The following is an 18,817-nucleotide window of genomic DNA, read 5'->3' as shown; positions in this document are numbered from 1 at the left end:
ATCATATTACCACATAATATTACCACATCATATTACCACATAATATTACCACATCATATTACCACATCATATTACCACATCATATTACCACATCATATCACCACATAGTATTACCACTTCATATTACCACTTCATATTACCACATCATATTACCACTTCATATTACCACATCATATTACCACATCATATTACCACATAGTATTACCATAATGAAGTTGTATTCTGGTAACTTTACATATTAATTCTCATTATATTATGATTTTATTCTTGTAATAATAATAATAAATCTCTTAGTTTCTATGTTTGTCTCCAGGTCGTCTCTTATAGAAAACTCACACCCTGTTGCTCCGCTGTTAACCCCGGCCCATTTGACCTTTGACCTCACATTTAATGACCCATTTAAGTGCTGATCTGGATTCTGTCTCGTTTCACTTCAACACATCTGTTATCTTCTTCCCGCCACCAGATTCCTCTCATTCCTCTTCTAGATGTTTACGTTGACATTTTCCTCAGATTATCGGCGCTGCTTTCGTCGCTTCGTCTGCCTTATAAATGTTTCTGATACTTTGACTAGGCTCTGTTTACGGTGGTGATTCAGGGTTTCTGCAGGTCACACAATCTAAACATAACATTTTGTTTCTACCAGAGTCTGTACAGCAGATCAAGCATGTGGCGACTGCATCGATATCAGCAGCCATTGTGCTACTGGTGATGTAAACAAAGCAGAAATTCTTATCATGTGAATATTTTTATTTTAATTTAGCCAATTTTCTTCTGTAATTGCACATAAAGTAGTAAAACAATATGGTTATATATATACAAATTGTAATATTATTGAAAAGTTGATTCATTTCAGATAATTTAAACTTAAATATCCTCTACAAATAGATTTATTTTCATTATGTCTGTTAATTTTTATGTTTGTGGCTGACAAAGGGTTAAAACCCAAAAATTCTGTTTCTCAGATAATTTCTGCATTTTTTAATACTTTTAACACGTTTGGTTTAAACAATGTCAACAAAGGAAACAATAAAATCAGTTCAAGGTTTAAATAAAGGATTATATTTGCTGCTCATTCTGGTTCAGGTGACTGGAATCATAACTGATTATGGAAAAGTTTTAAAAATCTTAAATCTCAGTTGGATCTGCAGAAACTCTGTGAACTCACAGCTGGAAGAGGCTGTGATTTACGACGGCAGTTGGAGCCACTGCAGGTGAAAAAGGAGTAAATTTCCAACAAAAAGCTCAGACATTTTTAGATTAATCTCAGACGTTAAATCTACGATAAATCTAAATACACTCAGAAATTTTGACATTAATCTAATAAAGTTTGTAGAAAAAAATAAGAAATTTCTGTGTTTAAAAAGTCAGAAATATGTTAAATAAAACTCTAAACTTTTGACAATCTTAGAAACATTTGAGAAAAAATCAAAAATTTCTGAGATTCAGAAATGAAACAATTTAGACAAGCGCAGAAAAAAGTTTTTTCCAAAAAATTTGAGTTTAATCTCGCAAAGTTTTTCTTTTTCCTCAAATTTCTGAGATCAAAGTTTCTGAGTTTTTTACAGCAAATTTTAAATTTGTCTTCCATTTTCTTGTTTTGTCTGGAAAGCCCATAAATTTACTCCTGTCTCTATAAGCCTCTAATTCGCTGTCGTGTTTATTTTATTTTGACTGTTTGAACTGGTGCAGGTTTAAAACTCTCCTCCATTAAATCTGTCTTCACTGTTTGTTGATCCAGATCCATCCCTGATGAAAACATAAAGAGCCATGTGATGTTGGAGCCCTCTCAGGTGACCTCTGACCCCAAGTTGGACGACTCCAAGCAGTCGCCGGGCAGCAACGCCACCACTCCTCCGTCTGAGCCGCGTAGGAAAGGAGTCCGCGAGCGCCGGCGAGAGGGCCGCTCCAAAACCTTTGACTGGACCGAATTCAAAGTGGAGAGGAAGGAGAAGCCGGCGAAAGAGCGAGCGGACACGGTCGACCTCAGCTCGGCGTTCTCCACCACCTCCTCCTGCTCGCCCTCCTCCTCCGCCTCCTCGCTGGCCTCCTCGCCCGCGTCTTCCTCCTCCCTGCAAACCTCGTCCGTATCGGCTCCGCCCGCCGCAGACGCGAAAGACGAGCCGTCCCCAGAGGAGCCGGGCAAAATGGACGTCGACCACAGGGCGGTCAGGCCGAGGGGCGCTGACGCGACGGACGGCGTCGCTCCAGACGTCAGACAGGAAATCGAACAGCGGTGGCATCAGGTGGAGACGACGCCGCTGAGAGAGGAGAAGCAGGTCCCGATTTCCACGACTGCAGGAACCGCCGAGCGACTGCCGGCTAACGAGCTAGCGGCGCTGCTGGACAAGGAGGTGAGACTTTAAATATGACAAAAATATGAGAACAAAGACATAACATTATGACTTGTTATTGTACAACTTTATTCTATTAATATTATCACTTTATTCTCATATTGTGATTTAATTTTGTAATATTATGATTTTATTCTCATGAAATCACAAGAATAAAGTCTTTATAAGTTGTATTCTTATTTTATGACTTTATTCTTTAATAACATTTTTCTTGTGACATCACTTTGTTCTCATGTTATTGTGACTTTATTCTAAGATACTTTTTCTACAGCTCTGATACTGCGCCGTAGTTTCCACCGTTTCCTGACACATTAATGTGAACATTTTACCTGTTCATTATTTAACTTATTAACTCTAAAATCTGGGCATTTTGCTTGAAAATGTTAATTAGGAACCATTAGAAACTACGGTGGAAACTGCTGGTTCTGCTGGTTAAGCAGGAATAAATGTTGTCTTCCAGTTGGGACAGAAGCAGCAGGAGCTGGACCGGCTGCAGCAGCAGAACAGCCTGCTGAAGGAGCAGCTGGAGGACGCTCTGGGCCGGGAGCAGAGCGCCAGGGAGGGATACGTCCTGCAGGTACGTCACACGCAGCTGTTCACCAGCTATCAGTCAGAAACATTTACAGGTTTAAAACATCAGGACTTGTCCAGTCTTCGTTCATTTCTGGGACTAATTGGAGACATTTTCTTTCAGAATTGTATTTATTTGGAAAAAGGTTTTATTAAAGGGACTTGTTATGTATTTTCCAGGCACATGGTCCCATTTTATAACACAATCAAGTCTCCTTCAGTTGTTATGAAAATGCCTTATATATCAGAAATTTCTTCAAAACGTTGGCTCCTTCAGAGTGAGCGCAGGAGTACCTCAGGGATGTGTACTCGGTCCTTCTGTGATTCTCTCACCTGAAACACAAAATTAATCTATTTAAAGTCGCAGTCTTCTTATTTCTCAGGCACAAACTGACATTTTACAGCAAAATCAAGGAACTGGGGGTGTGCTGTGGTGGTGCAGGGGTTAAGCACAACCCATGTATGGAGGCCTTAGTCCTCGGCACAGCCATCGCAGGTTCGATTCCCGGCCTGGCGACCTTTGCCCCATGTCTTTCCCCTTCTCTCATTACCAACTTTCCTGTCAATTAACGATCAAATAAAGGCCACTAGAGCCAATAAAACCTTTAAAAAATCAAGTAACTGTTATATTCAGTTGTTATAAAAAGTCTGTGCATGTCAGGCGTATCAGATGCCTTGAAATTGGCTCAAAAACGTTGCTTTTACGTAACACCCACCCTCCTCGTTCACTCGGTTCCTGTTGTGAGTGATTTTACTGAAGGTTATACGAACCCAGTGAACCGGCCACATGTAACTTTAACAAACCTTTCGGTTGTTGAAGCCCTGGTGAGGCTTTTTGTACCTCATAAAGTAAAATAAAAACCGTTTTTGTTACAGATTTTTGTGTGAAAGACGTGTATATTTTTTAAAACCAGTCTACTAACGGGAGTTGTTGCTTCGTCTCTCGAACTGAAATGCATGGTTGTGGTGTTTTTTGAAGCATGAGTTTTCACTAACTTGTCCTAATCGAGTTTCACATCTCCTGGGAAAATAACTGATTTGATCTGTTGAGTTTAAGGTAAGAGACCTGATCCGTACGCTTCGCGCTGTGCTTTTTCCTTCTGTCTGCATGTGTGCCAGCTTGGTTTCTGCATGTTTCTTAATGTTTTTCACTCTTTTATTCCTGCAACATGTTTTTTTCAGAAACTCTATGTTAGCATTAAGTCTGAAAGGATGTAGTTCTTTTAGGTTTTTCTCTTTTTTCAAGTGAACCCTGAAAAAGCACAGTGGAAGCTTGCTAAAAAAAAAAACTTCAAATAAACAGAAATATTCGCAAGAAAGGAGAAAACTTATTTCTCTGCTAAACCCTGAGATGTGGTTCTCTGTAAATGGTGGGTGAGGTAGGGCGATGTCATTAATGAAAATGTCTCATGATCTTTTCAAGAGTGCAACGCCGCCTTCCTCATCGCCACGCAAAGTGCCATGGCAACAATTACACAAGCTCAACCAAGACTTGCAGGGCGAGCTGGAGTCCCAAAAGCGCAAGCAGGATCTCGCTCAGCAGCAGATCCGGACGTTAAGACGCAGCTACACCGAAGCTCAGGATGCCGTAGACCGCCATGAGAACGACATTCAGGCTCTGCAAACCAAACTTGCATCTGCAATGGCAGAAATCATAGCTAGCGAACAAGCTGTGGCTCGAATGCGCAACGAGCTCAAACTGGAACAGGAGCGTTCAAAGGAACAAGAGGAGGAATACGGCCGCAACGAGGCAACCTTGCGAGCCCAGCTGAAGGACAGCGAAGACAGACTCCGGGAAGTTGAGGCAAGCCTGTTGGAGAGGAACCAGGCCCTCAGGCACCTGGAGCGCCAGCAGGCCCTGCAACGAGATCACGTGAAAGAGATACAGAGGTTGCAAGAGAGGCTGCAGGAAGTAGCGGCTCGGCTAGCCGCTACCGAAGAGGGCCAGGCACTAAAGGAGGAACGGTTGAGGAACGAGCAGCAGATCATGCAAGAGAAACATGAGAGAGAGAGACAGAACCTGTGCAGAAGATTGGCGGAGGCCGAATCTGCACAGAAGGAAGTAGAAGACAGGTTGTTGGAGGCTGAGCAACAGGTTGAGGCTTTGCTTAGAGGGAGACGGGCGTCAGGTGGGAAGGAGCACAAGGAGGAAATGTTGAAGCTGCAGGAGCAGCTAGTTCTGAAGACGGACAGGATGGAGACGCTGAGGGAAAGTGTGCGAAGGTTGGAGGAGGAGAAAGGCCAGCTGACCTGCCGCTGCCAGGAGCTTCTCAACCAGATCACAGAGGCGGACCGCGAAGTGAACAAGCTACGCAGTCGTCTGGAAACCGAGGAAGCAGATTACTACACCCTGGAGCATTCATATGAGCGGGCCACGCAGGAGTTTCAGAAGATGAGCCAGTTTCTCAGAGAAAAAGAAGAGGAGATCAAGCAGACTAAAGAGATGTATGAAAGGCTGATGGAGCGTAAAGAGGCGGACCTTAAAGAGGCTCTGGTCAAAATGACGGCGCTTGGCAGCAGCTTGGAGGAAACTGAACAGAAGCTACAAGCTAAAGAGGTTCTTCTTTGTCAAATGAGTCAAAGTCTCATCAGTAAGACTGAGCCTTGCGATGCTGAAGAAGATCTGCAAGCCAAACTGGTTGTTGCAGAGGACCGCATTGCAGAGTTGGAGCAGCACCTGACTGCCCTGCAGCTGGGCTACGCAGACCTCTGCTTGGAAAGGAAGCAATGCTCAGACCAGGACAAAACTGGAGCAGTTAAAACATCAAGCACAGACCTGTCCATAGGTGACTCTTCCGAGAAGGAGCCATCCTCTGACGATAAAGAATCTGAAGCAAAGAGACCAAGGATCCGATTTTCAAGTATTCAGTGCCAAAAATATGTTGATCCTGAAGTTGTAGAGACCGGTCAAAGAAGTTCAGCTGACGAAAACATCTCTGACATTGCGCTCTCGCACACTAGTGACCCAGAGAAGTTCATTGCTATCATACATGCACTAGAAACAAAGCTGCTCACCACCGAGGATAAGCTGCGAAATCTCACACAGAATCTTGACGTTCAACGGGCCGCAGAACCCGGAAACGTCTCCAATACCGATCCAAAGGTGTCGGAAAGCGTGCCTTGCTCCCCAGAGGAGATTAGGAGTGTTGAAAGTGAGACCAGGAGTAGTTCTGCTCTCGAGCATTATTGCAACGCCTTGATGTATGTTGAAAACGGGCGCGAGAAAGTTAGGGCGATGCTCAGTGGCTGCCATGGTACCACTGATTTACAGCTGCAGTCGCTTTCAGAAGTAGAGAGTGATTTATTTAGTGCCTCTCTGCACATCCGACAAGGTCAGAAGACGTTGGACGAGCAGTCACCGGTTGCTCAAACCCCAGAGGCCGTAGACAAGGAGTCCCTGCTCCTCTTTGCCAAAACATTGTCCTTTGAAGCCGCCGTTTTGAACAAAATGGCTTTGCTGATACAAACCTCGAAGTCCGACCTGTTGCAAGCTCTTGTTGAGATATGGCAAGACTTGGAGCATGTCAAAACAAGTGAACAGGATTGCTTGGCGATAGTTTACGCGGATGTCTTGACCAGGAAGCTGATGTTGGAAAGTACATTCTGGAAGAACCTTGAGAAATCTGAGGCTGCTGGAATCGAAGAGATCGAAGCTGAAACCGTCACAGTCAACACCTTCCTCAAAGCAGAAATCACTTACTCCATGGAAAACCTTAAACTTTGCTATGAGGAGAAATTCAAACTACTCAAAAGGGAGTTGGCTGATGCCCACTTCAGGCTCAATCAAAGGGAAACGGCTCTTAAAGCAATTATTGATGCTTCAAAAACACCTGATTTAAAATCTGTGATCAAGGATGTGAAAAAGGACCTCGGTATTAGCAAACAGAAGTTGGCTGACATTCGCCCCCCTGAACTCGCTCCCTACATGGAGCAGATTGAAGTAGAAGAAGCTAGAGGTTTGGCTGAGGAAGTCGTTGATAGACACTTGGCAAGTGTGCTGCCGTACGGCGGTCAGGCTATTGAATCCTTTCAAAACACTCATGAATACCTGGCTAACGAGCTCCAAAGACAAGCAGGTATCCTGCAAAGGTACGCAGAGGAGATAGAAAGCAGTGGAAGCCATCCTGCACTGTCCAAAATGATCCAGGCGGTTCTAGGACACCAAACATCCCATAATGTCACAAGTGCCTCTCTTTGCATGCGAGAAGCCCTCATTCAGGCCCAGGTGGCGTACGTGGCATGCAGGCTGCGGGCCACGCATGAGCAGGAGCTGGACATGTGTCGGCAGACCAGTCAGGATATGGAAGCTCTGGTGCAGCAGCATTCATTCAAGGTCGTAGAAATCCAAGAAAAATACGAGGCGTCTTTGCGACAGGAGCAAGAGAACTTTTCCCAAACTATGATTGCTCTCCAGAGAGAGAACGAAGCCCTGAAGAGTGAGCTGAGCGAACGCGTGAACCAGCTCACCCTTCAGCAGGAGCGAGTGTCTCTGCTGGAGGATCGTTTCCGGAAGGAGACCGAAGAGCTGAAGGAGAAGTGCCAAAGCGAGCTCAGTCAAGCGGAGCATTGCCGCGCCTCCACGGAGCTGGTGCTCATAGAGACGGCCGCCGACAGCCAGAGAAAGCTCGAGGTTCTACTGGCGGACATCGACAGCATGGAGGAGCGTCACAACCGTCACGTTAGGAAGCTGGAGGAGCAGTTCAGAGACCGGATCATCGAGCTGCAGCATCTTCACAGAGAGGAGCTGGATAAGTTACATTCCCAGTATGTCGAAGGCTTTCAGAGTGCCGACAAACGCCCTGAGGTCCTGAACTCGCCTCCCTGCGAAGAGGTGGAGTCTCGAATGGAAGAGGAAGACGAGGGGAAGAGGGCGGATGTGCTAAACGTGTCGGAGCTGGACTCCATGATGGTTCTGAAGGACCGAATCCAGGAGCTGGAGACGCAGATGAATAGCATGAAGGACGAGCTGGAGAACAAGCACCTGGAGGGGGATGTGGCCAGCCTGAGAGAGAAATACCAGAGAGACTTTGAGAGTCTTAAGGTTTTTCTTCTTTCATTACATAAATTAAATATTTAAAGCAGAGAGAAGTAGACGGTTAGCGAGCTATAGTGACATTTATTTTACTGTTACTGGGAAATGGTGTGATGTTTTATTTTAAAAGGCTCCGTCAGATTCAATGCAGCGTGAAGTCAGACTTCCTGGTTCAGTCCATCCTGGCTGCTCCATTCAGACGGTCCAACACTAAACATGATTTCTCCCAGGTCAGAAGTTCAGATGAAAATAGCAAAAAAAGATGCTTAAAATACACTTGAAACCATGCAGTTATGATAAATAATAGTTTCTATTATTTTCCTTTCTTTAGAAGATAAACATATTTTCTAACTGGAGAATATCTTGGACATAAAATCCTGTTAATTGTTTCCTACAGCCATTACATTATCAACTTAATTGACTGTTTTATGTTATAATTTGAATTAGACTTTTGATTTTTTTGGGTTTATTTGAATGGAAATTGGATGTGAACTGGACCTGTCTGTCTGTGAATTGGTGCTAAATAAATAAAATGAATTGGACTGAAAGGTGGATTGGTTCCCAACATAAGGAGAAGTTAATATTTTGTTGATATTAGACTATAAAGGTTTTGTTTTTGAATAAGCAGCCAAATAAAGAAGATTTTAACAGAAAACCAGGAGAAATCTATGATTGACTGGATGGATCAAACAAAAACTTTTGTCATTTTTACTTTTAATTAAAAGTCATACCATTTCCCACATCCATATATGGCATAAAGTAGTCTTTGTGTAAAAATTCAACTCTTCTGGGCAACAGCTTCACTGCTTTAACTTGCTCTACTAACGTAGCTGAGCTTTAGATCATCTTCTTTCCTTCTGCCACCGATTTCTGCATGCAACCTAGACGTCGCACTTAATGCGTAGCCACAAATAAATCGCATCTCAGGTGATGAAACACATCGACAAATATCAGGCTGAAGCGTAAAATGCTGGGCCTTTTCTTTCCCTAGGCGACGTGCGAGCGAGGCTTTGCTGCAATGGAAGAAACCCACCAGAAGGTGGTGGAAGACCTGCAGCGGCAGCACCAGAGGGAGATTTCCAAACTCATGGAGGAGCGAGAGCGACTGCTGGCTGAAGAAACCGCTGCTACTATTGCTGGTAAGAAGTCAGCTTATGGACACGCTCATTTTGTGTTAAGCTGGACGGATGTTAAACACGTTTCTTCGATGTAGCTATTGAAGCGATGAAAAACGCACATAAGGAGGAGCTGGAGAAGAACCAGCGCTCCCAGCTGAGCGGTCTGAACTCGGACATCGACGAGCTCCGCCTGCAGTACGAGTACGTCCCAGTACCTGAGTTAGCACCGCGCTGCAGGTTTACAGCCGCATCGTAGTAAATTAATGTAAACACTGCAAAAAGACAAAATATTACCAAGTAACTTAGGTCTGGATTCAAGTCCAAATAACTTAGTTCACCTGAAATGAGACAAAACTGACTTACAAGTAACTTTTCAGCAAGATATAGAAGCATGTTTTAATAATTCCCTAATATTGATGAAAAGGTTCTAGTTCCTCCGGCCCGTTACCTAGCAACCCCAGCTAAGTCTGGCGCCGTTACCTAGCAACCCCAGCTAAGTCTGGCCCGTTACCTAGCAACCAAGTTCTAGTTCTACTGGCAGATTATTTCACTTATAACAAGGAAAAAATTTCTTTTTATAAGTGAAATAATCTGAGTAGAACCAGAACTTTTTCATCAATTTAAGGAATTATTATTAAAACAATCTGAAAAGTTACTTGTAAGTTAGTTTTGTCTTATTTCAAATGTATTGAAATATTTGCAGTAGAAACTAAAACAAAAATACTTGGTAGATTTTTGTGTTTTTTCAGTGTAAAGAGTAACAGAAATTACTAAATTAAGATTAATTGAACTCAGATTGAGATACCTCAAGCATTTATTTTAGTTAATTTTGATGATTATTGCTTACAAATTTTCCAAGAAAATGTGGATATTAAGTTAAAAAACTAAAATAAATGTCGTTTACACACAGAAATGTTCTGTTATGCTTGTTCATGTGTAAAACATGTATTTGGAGAAGCATGTGGAGGAATTTGAGGTTAAAACTGTCCTGCCTGGTTGTTCAGGGAAGAGCTCCAGTCCATCCAGAGAGAACTGGAGGTTTTATCCGAGCAATACTCCCAGAAATGTCTGGAGAACGCTCACCTGGCTCAGGCGCTGGAGGCGGAGAGGCAGGCCCTGCGGCAGTGCCAGAGAGAGAACCAGGAGCTAAACGCTCACAACCAGGTCAGCAGCCCGCTCAAACCCAGACACACGTCCCCGTCTGCTGGTCCAAAACACCGTTTTCTGTCCTGCAGGAGCTGAACAACAGGCTGACTGCAGAAATCACTCGCATGCGCTCATGTTTCAGCGGGGAGTCGGCTCTCTCTCCACTGACTCACGGCAAAGACGTTTACGAACTGGAGGTGGGTAAACCTGCGCAAATCCGTCTGTTTACACCTGGAAACTTGGCACCTGCACACAACGCTGGAGGAGAAAAGGACGACTCTTTTCCTCGCCATCCATAAAACAATCCATCCATCCATGTTCTTATACCCTGGTCCCTAGTGGGTCAGGAGCTGCTGCCTCTCCAGCTAACGATGCGGGCGAGAGGCGGGGTCGCCTGGACGGGTCGCCTGGACGGGTCACCTGGACAGGTCACCTGGACGGGTCGCCTGGACGGGTCGCCTGGACAGGTCACCTGGACGGGTCGCCAGTCGCCTGGACGGGTCGCCTGGACGGGTCGCCAGTCGCCTGGACAGGTCACCTGGACGGGTCGCCAGTCGCCTGGACGGGTCACCTGGACGGGTCACCTGGACGGGTCGCCAGTCGCCTGGACGGGTCACCAGTCGCCTGGACGGGTCGCCAGTCGCCTGGACGGGTCGCCTGGACGGGTCACCTGGACGGGTCACCTGGACGGGTCGCCAGTCGCCTGGACGGGTCACCTGGACGGGTCGCCAGTCGCCTGGACGGGTCGCCTGGACAGGTCACCTGGACGGGTCGCCAGTCGCCTGGACAGGTCACCTGGACGGGTCGCCAGTCTCTCAGCCATAAAACAATCCCGTTCACTAAATGAAACCTGGAGATGAAGGCATTAATAATTTTTCGCAGTGAACCGCAGCAAAGGGAAAATGACGCAGAAATCTCAAAGCCAGTCATTAATCTTCTATTTTCTCTCTCTCTGTGTCGGCTTTGCTACACCAGACTCGTTGCCATAGCAACTGACAATAACGCCGCTAAAAGCATCAGGATTCAACATCAAACATTTCCCATACAAAGAACAGGACACTCGGTCCGTTTTGCGATTATTAAGTGATCGCTGCGGTAGATTAGCTGATTTAACTTTTGATCTGTTTATTTTTGTAATTTCAGTTTGCTTAAGAACTTTTCGTCTTTAAAGGTGCTGCTACGGATAAAAGAGTCGGAGATCCAGTATCTGAAGCAGGAAATCCACTCTCTGAAGGACGAACTGCAGTCTGCTTTGAGGGTGAGTGAAACCAAAACGCTTTCCAGCAGTTCACTTCTTCATAAACTCCTTGTTTGAACCACAGCCGATTTCTCTGCCAGGACAAGAAATACGCCACGGATAAATATAAGGACATTTACACAGAGCTGAGCATCGTGAAGGCGAAGGCCGACTGTGATATCAGCAAGCTGAAGGAGAAGCTGCTCATGGCCACTGAAGCTTTGGGGGAGAGGAATGTTGACGACGCCGTTACATCCGGATACGGTTTGTTTCCTGACCTCCCAGTAAGACGAACTGAAGCTGTTTTAGTTGGTCTGAGATGGATACTCGAGTCGCTTTTAATTAAAAATATAAATAATAAGCTTGAGGTATAACTTGGACTCGTGGTCAGAGACTCGAGTCTTTGATCGTTTTCCCACCTGAGAGTCCGGTAGCTTTGGCTCAATTGGAGACTAAACCTGCAGCATTTTCAGCTGGTGTGGTTCGTTGCACTGAGTAAAACAAGTCAAAACAATTGAGCAACCTGTTCCCCTTCTCACCTGTGGGGGCGCTGTACCAAGAACCGCTAAAGGAAACGAAGGAGACCTCTGAAGAAGACACAAAATGTAAACAAACATGGAGTGCCGTCAGATTTTAGCGGTTGTAGGATTTCTCTTTAGTTTACAGCTGAACTCGACGATCCATTTCTCCTGTTAGCGCTAAGCTAGTGTGTTTGTTTTGGTTTTATTTTATAGTTAAAATTTAGTTCAATATGTAATGGAATGGATATTATCAACACAGAGAGAAGCTACTCATATTTGTTTTTAATTATAAATGTCTACTTAAGTTTCTGATGAGATACAATTGGTCATTTTTTCAGAATATTACAATGTGACTTTATGATTACAAGGCTGAAAATGGCTGAAGATATCAGAATAAAAGCACTTCCTGTTTCATGAATTCAAACATTTAGCACTTATTTACTTCTTCCACTTTGTCTCATTCATTATGTTGTAATTTATTCCTTAAATCTGATCATGGTTAGTATATTAATATTTAATAGATAATATGAAACAGATAATCCACTAGTAAACATTAACGGGTTTTAATCTTTCCATAGTTTTTCTTAAGCTACAAAAGTTTGTTTATATTTCTAATTTGATAAATATTGCAATTGATCAGTAAAGGTTAAATGATTAAAATGTAACTATTAATAAAAATCTAAATAATTAAATATCTAATTTATTGTTATGAGCTGAGATATTTGTGGCTAATTACAGTTTTAATGTGTTTTAGACATCATGAAATCTAAAAGTAACCCAGATTTCATGAAAAAGGAAAAGTCAACACCCCCCAAGCAGCTGCGAGGCCTAAGGTCAAAGGTCAGTGATGTTGTTGTTTAGAAGCTGATATTGTCTGTTTAGACATTTCTATGTTTTTCAGTGTTTTTCCTCGTAGGTCTTAAAGTCTGGATGTTTTTAGCGCCGCTGCTGTAAGTTTGTCTGTTTTGTCCATCAGTCTGTCACTGAGCAGGTGTCATGGGACAGCTGACCCCCTGCTGGGGTCATCTCCCCCTGCAGCCGCTGCCTAAAGATGTGCTGTAGGTATTAGCATGACCCCAACTGACCTCACCTTCATCTCCTTCCCTCACACTCATCTCCTTCCCTCACACTCATCTCCTTCCCTCACACTCATCTCCTTCCTTCTTCTTATTTCCTTCCCTCACCCTCATCTCCTTCCCTCACCCTCATTTCCTTCCCTCACCCTCATTTCCTTCCCTCACCCTCATTTCCTTCCCTCACCCTCATTTCCTTTACTCACACTCATTTCCTTCACTCACACTCATTTCCTTTCCTTCCCCTCATTTCCTTCTGTCACTCTCATTTCCTTCCCTCACTCATTTCCTTTCCTTCCGTCACCCTCATTTCCTTCCCTCACACTCATTTCCTTCCCTCTACTCATAACTCAAAGCCTCTTTATAAATTACAACACTCAGAAAATGTTTCTTACTTTCCTTCCAGTTAACTGATTAATATTTGTATTTATTTTTGCTCGATTCATTTCATTGTTTTACTAACGCATTAAACCAGAGAAACTTTAGTTTGTGTTTTTTTTATTATTCTTACTAAGTGGCAGACAAACACAAAGTAGTTAGTAATTCTGAAATGTAAAGAAATTGATGCTTGATTTTTCTGTGGAAATGGCTTTCAGGAAAAAAATCTGAAAAGTGTGGCATGCATTTGTATTTCCTTTTGCTCAATATTGAGATAGAAAAAATTATAAAATTAGAATAAAGTTAACTGTTACAACTTTTTTATCTAAATATTATGACTTTATTCTTGTACAAATTAAATAAGTATGTACCCTGCAGCGTCACCATGAAATATTTATCAAAAATCAAAACATTTAATTTATTATTTTTCATCGGCTGTTTGTATTTTAATGATTTAATTGCATATTTAATAAATAGTAATTTAAATACATAATTTAAGCATTTATTTATTTCGTGGTACATTTATTGATTTGTTTTGTTTTCTATATGGATGAAGTAAATTCACACTTTGTTCTTGTCTAGCACATAAAATTCCTGTAAATAATAAAAAATTAACCAAAGTTTCTGGTTCTAACAGTAAATATTGGACGTTTACTGTTAGAGGTGGTTTATGTTTGTTCATCAGTGAATTTTATTTGGAAATATTTAAATCTGTCCACAAAAATAAATAAAATGTGTCTGTTTTTTTTCTCACAGAGCCTGAAAGAGGGACTGACTGTGCAGGAACGCATGAAGCTTTTCGAGGCTAAAAACACCAGAAAGATTTAAATATGTGTAAAATCTCAAGTTTCCTCCTTTTCTGGTCGGATGTGCCAACGAAAAACTTTCAAACCTGGAAATTTTAGCTTCCATTCCTCCCACTTCTCGTATTTTTACTGGATTAACTGGATCCAGATTATAAAACCCAGTAAGAAAACAAACATCACACCCATAATTAAAGTTATAGAAAAAATACAACAAAACAGTAAGAATAATATCTACCAGTATGAATTATCTGCTGTATTTACAGTGTTTCTGTCTACTGGTCTTATTGTGTTGCACCAGTTGGGCTGTATGTAACTACTGGGGTTGGTGTGTGTGTGTGTGTGCGTGCATGTGTGTGTGTGTGTGTGTGTGTGTGTGTGTGTGTGTGTGTGTGTGTGTGTGTGAGACGGGGGAGCGCTCAGATTGCACTTACCACTGGACTACTTGAGGAAGCTTTGTGTTTTTATTTTTTTCATCTAAAATTGGTGTAGTGACAACAGATCGATTTTTGCAGTGCATTCAGTGAAAAGCAGTTTGTTTATTTGTGATGATGCACTGTAAAAACACAACATGTCACCGAGTGTTTTTGGTTTCGGTTCTAGAACAAATATCGCAGTATATTTGAAAATTACAAGTAACTTTTCAGCAGGAAATAAAATATTATTTTACGTAAATAATTCCTTAATATTGAAAAAATTCCATTTTCATTGGCAGATTATTTGACTCAAGATTAATAAATTATGTACTTTAAACAAGCTTTTATTTCTTTTTGAAAAGCGACTTGTGAGAAGTCAGACCTAAAATACTCCATAAAATGTTGTGTATCTGCGATGAGGGGTTTGTACACTGCAAAAACACAATTTTACTGAGTATTTGTGTCTATGTTCTAACACAAACATCTTAGTTCACTTGAAATAATACAAACTAACTTACATTCAACATATAGGAGCTTCTTTAAAATCAATATGAATTATTGACTTAAAACTCGCTTCTATATCTTGCTGAAAAGCTACTTTTATTTTTATCTTATTTCAGGTGTAATAAGATATTTGCAGTAGAAAATAGACCAAAATTACTTGGTAAAATTTTCTGTTTTTGCAGTGTAGATTTTTTTAAGCGCTTAAAGCTTCATATTTGAGTCGGTGTGACGAAACGCTCTTTAAAAACTAAACCATTTAGGACTTTGCATGAGTATCCAGCTTAATTTAAGCAGCAGAATGATTTTATTTTCTGATTTTACGCTTCATTGTGAAACTTTTAAACGACGGCTTTGCTTCCCGCTGATCCTGCTGTGTCGATGTTTTACTGTAAAGCGTCTGAAAGCGCTCGGCCTCCTGGCGCGCTCATCTAGAGTACAAACACCCAGAAACCTGTGCAGCTATGGAAACACACTGTATAGTATTCACAACACATGTTGTACATAAGAGGATGCCATACAGAAGACCTATGTTTGTTTTAGACTCTTACCTTGCCCCATAGCTCTACATGGAATATATATGAATATTTTTTATTTCTATTTGAATGTATGTCTAATAAATGAAGTGTTTAAACAAACATTGTCTGGTTTGACTGTGAACATCAGTTGTGTGTTAAACTGTTTAATTTAAAAATTAAACCGTGTAAAAAAAAAGACAGGTGAAATTGTAAAGATTTCATTTTTCTGTTTTTGTGTGTATAATTTATTAATGCAAAACTTGGATCATCTTTACACACTGAAATTTAAAAAAGTGCATTAATCAATCAGCCGTTTCTGAGATCAATTTTGAAATTATTCTCAGAAATTCCACAGAAACTAGGAAATTTCTGAGATTAATTTTGAAATTTCTGAGTTTTTTTCTCACAAATTTTTCACTTCTGGAGCTCAGAAATGTCTGTTTTTCTGGACAGTGTCTGAAATTAATCAAAATGTTATTTTTTTTTAATCTACAATGTTCCTTGTGAGCTGTTGTACTCGTGATCCAGTGCAGACTGAGTCGGAGTGTTAAGTTAATTTAATATTCAAATATCTGAAGTGAAACCGACCAATCAGAGGAAAGGAAGCCCATCCGAGGGGGGTTCTTAAAGAGACAGGAGTGGAGCAGATTCAGAGGGTTAAAGTCCACCAGGAGCCGGTAGCTTCATCCGTCAGTGTTCCTGCTGCAGCTCCTGGTTGGCAGCTTCGTCCTCCTGGACCCTCGTCTTCCTCCAGCGGCAGAAACGCAGCAGAGCTGCTAGCAGAGCGTCACTGAGTCAGTCCAGCCATAGACCAGGACGACGCGTCCCGCCGCCACACTGACCTGACGGAGCGAGCAGGAGGCCGAGGACCGCGGCTGAGCGGGAGACGATGAGGGCCAGCCGCTCCGCTTCACAGGAAGAGGTGGAGACGTTCAGAGGGACAGGAGGACCGGTGGACGGTGGGACTGGGACAACTGGAAAAAGACGAAGCTGAGTCACTGCTGGTCGTTCAGTTTATAGTGGCAGATTTTGGTGAAGATGTGCTGGCGGCGCGTCCAGGGCGAAACCTGTTATCTTCTTGTTTAAATGTCTTTATTCTCAAAATTTTATAACTTTCTTCTGGTAATAATGCGTCTTTATTCTCCAGATATTTTGACTTTATTCTCGTCAATTCACCTCCAGTGAGGTTAGGTGGATAAACGGGGCTTCGTAGAAATGGAGGCGGTTTTTGTACTGGACGAAGTTTCTTGGATTCTCAAGGTCAGACAGACTAGACGGTGTTGGGCTCCTGATGCGGCTCCCACTCAGATCCAGGTATCTGTGGGGTCAAAGGGACGCTAGCAATAAAGTAGACAGAAAATACAGATTTTGGGGGCGCCGTTTCTAAGGTAATAGTGTAAACAGGAAAAAAAATGTTTATTTAGTCTGTCATGGAGTTCCGAATAAAATATTTAATTTCCAAACTAAATATTCACCTTTCAAATTAAATATTTAGTTAGGAAGGTTTATATTTAGTTTGCAACTAAATGTTTAGGTTCCTAGCTAAATTTTTAGTTAGCAAGTTGCATAGCTAGCTAACGAGCTAACCAACTACAATTACAATTTTAACTATTTTTTGCTAAACATTTAATTTTAAAACTAAATATTTATTGTCCAAACTAAATATTTAGCAGATCAGCTAAATATTTAGCTTGGACAATAAATATTTAGTAACAAAATAAATATTGAATTTGGAGTTAAATACTTAGTTTGATGACTAAATACCTAAGTATTTAGTCATCAAAATTCCCGACAAACATTTAATTGGGAACAAAATATTTAGCCTCCTAACTATATATTTTATTTGAAACCTAAATATTTAGTTTAAGTTGTGAATTAAGTCTTTAGTTTGGAACTTTGACATTTATAAATAGAAATATGGACGACGAAGCGCTTCTCTTGACACGTTGGACCTTAATTAATGATTCATAAGGGATTTAAAGTTTTATCGCGATATTTTATGGTAGTATTGTGATAACGATAAAAATGACGATAAAAATCATTTATGTCGAAGTAACTTTTCTTTTTTTTTTTAAGTAACTACAGCTAACAAAGCAAGGCTGACAAATAGTGCTGCTGACAAACATTCCCATTTGTGATTTGTATCACACAGTAACTACATTTAATATTTTCAAATTTATTGATTTAATTAAATTTGTTAAGGACAGCACATTAACATGTTTAGGAATGCATTTACTAATGACATCAGTTCTGGTGATCATGCTTTATGTTTTTTGAATGATTTTTATGTGAAAGAAACAGGAAATTGAAATACAGTGGTGTGAAAAGGTGTTTGCACCCTTCATGAGTTCCTATTTTTATTTTATTTTTTTACATGTTTGTCACACTTCAGTGTTTCAGAACATCAAACCAATTTAAATATTACTGGTTTGATGTTCTGAAACTCTGAAGTGTGACAAACATGCCAGACAATAAATAATCAGGGCGGTGCTCAGACTTTTTCACATGGCGGTTTTGTGACCGGAATCCTTAACACCCTGGTCCCCAGCCCTGCTCCCCAGCCCTGCTCCCCAGCCCTGCTCCCCAGCCCTGCTCCCCTGCATGTTCCCTGCTGCTGCACACCTGGGTTAAATGAATATGTGATTAACATTCTTCTGTAACAATTGCACAAATGCAAAGGAGGTAATGCAATCAAATGATTCAGCTGTGCTGGAGTCCGGACTCATCAAAAACATGCAGGACGGCGGTCCCTGAGGGCCAGGGTTGGGGATCACGGCCTTAAAGTATCGTTTTTTTCAGTTTGAACTCAGCAGTTCCTGGTTTTGTCCACCAGGGGGAGCCATCAGCTTTGGCACTGAGCTTTAATGAAGCCAAGGTCAGATCCACACAGAAGAAGACAGGTGGGTGGTAACCAATTTAATTTCCTCCGGTAACTTTTTGAAAAATTTATACTTTTAGGGTATATGTTTAAAATATATACTTTTAGTAAATCAGTGATTCTTGAGAATAGGGACAAAACGGGTCCTATTGATAAAGCAGCAAAATTTGAATAAAATATACACAAAATATAATTTTTTCAAATATCTGACTAAACTAACATGTGAGCACAACAATGTATATTTTCCAGGTATTTGCTGAATATTTTTTTAT

General features: G+C 41.6%; 1 protein-coding gene across 6 annotated transcripts in view; it reads left to right on the top strand.

Annotated features, from left to right (window-relative positions):
* Positions 1–14,843, top strand: part of mprip (myosin phosphatase Rho interacting protein) — a 77,229-nt gene extending 62,386 nt beyond the window's left edge. For 5 of the 6 annotated variants that reach the window (XM_015032652.1, XM_015032650.1, XM_015032653.1 and 2 more), the window contains 11 exons: positions 1,742–2,354; positions 2,815–2,931; positions 4,348–7,965; positions 8,948–9,095; positions 9,170–9,275; positions 10,079–10,238; positions 10,310–10,417; positions 11,392–11,478; positions 11,559–11,721; positions 12,733–12,818; positions 14,186–14,843. In XM_015032652.1, the coding sequence (XP_014888138.1) occupies positions 1,742–2,354; positions 2,815–2,931; positions 4,348–7,965; positions 8,948–9,095; positions 9,170–9,275; positions 10,079–10,238; positions 10,310–10,417; positions 11,392–11,478; positions 11,559–11,721; positions 12,733–12,818; positions 14,186–14,257 (5,278 nt within the window). In that variant the 3' untranslated portion in view covers positions 14,258–14,843. Of the gene's footprint in view, positions 1–1,741; positions 2,355–2,814; positions 2,932–4,347; positions 7,966–8,947; positions 9,096–9,169; positions 9,276–10,078; positions 10,239–10,309; positions 10,418–11,391; positions 11,479–11,558; positions 11,722–12,732; positions 12,819–12,954; positions 13,037–14,185 lie in introns of all 6 variants that reach the window. The other variant, XM_015032651.1, reaches the window with a different exon arrangement.
* Positions 14,844–18,817: the final 3,974 nt, after the last annotated feature.

This window comes from Poecilia latipinna, unplaced genomic scaffold, assembly GCF_001443285.1.
Source record: "Poecilia latipinna isolate Pla-1442-1.1 unplaced genomic scaffold, P_latipinna-1.0 Scaffold247, whole genome shotgun sequence".
NCBI classification, from domain to species: Eukaryota; Metazoa; Chordata; class Actinopteri; order Cyprinodontiformes; family Poeciliidae; genus Poecilia; species Poecilia latipinna.
Note: the sequence above shows the minus strand (reverse complement) of the source record. Positions and strands in the feature narration are given on the sequence as shown.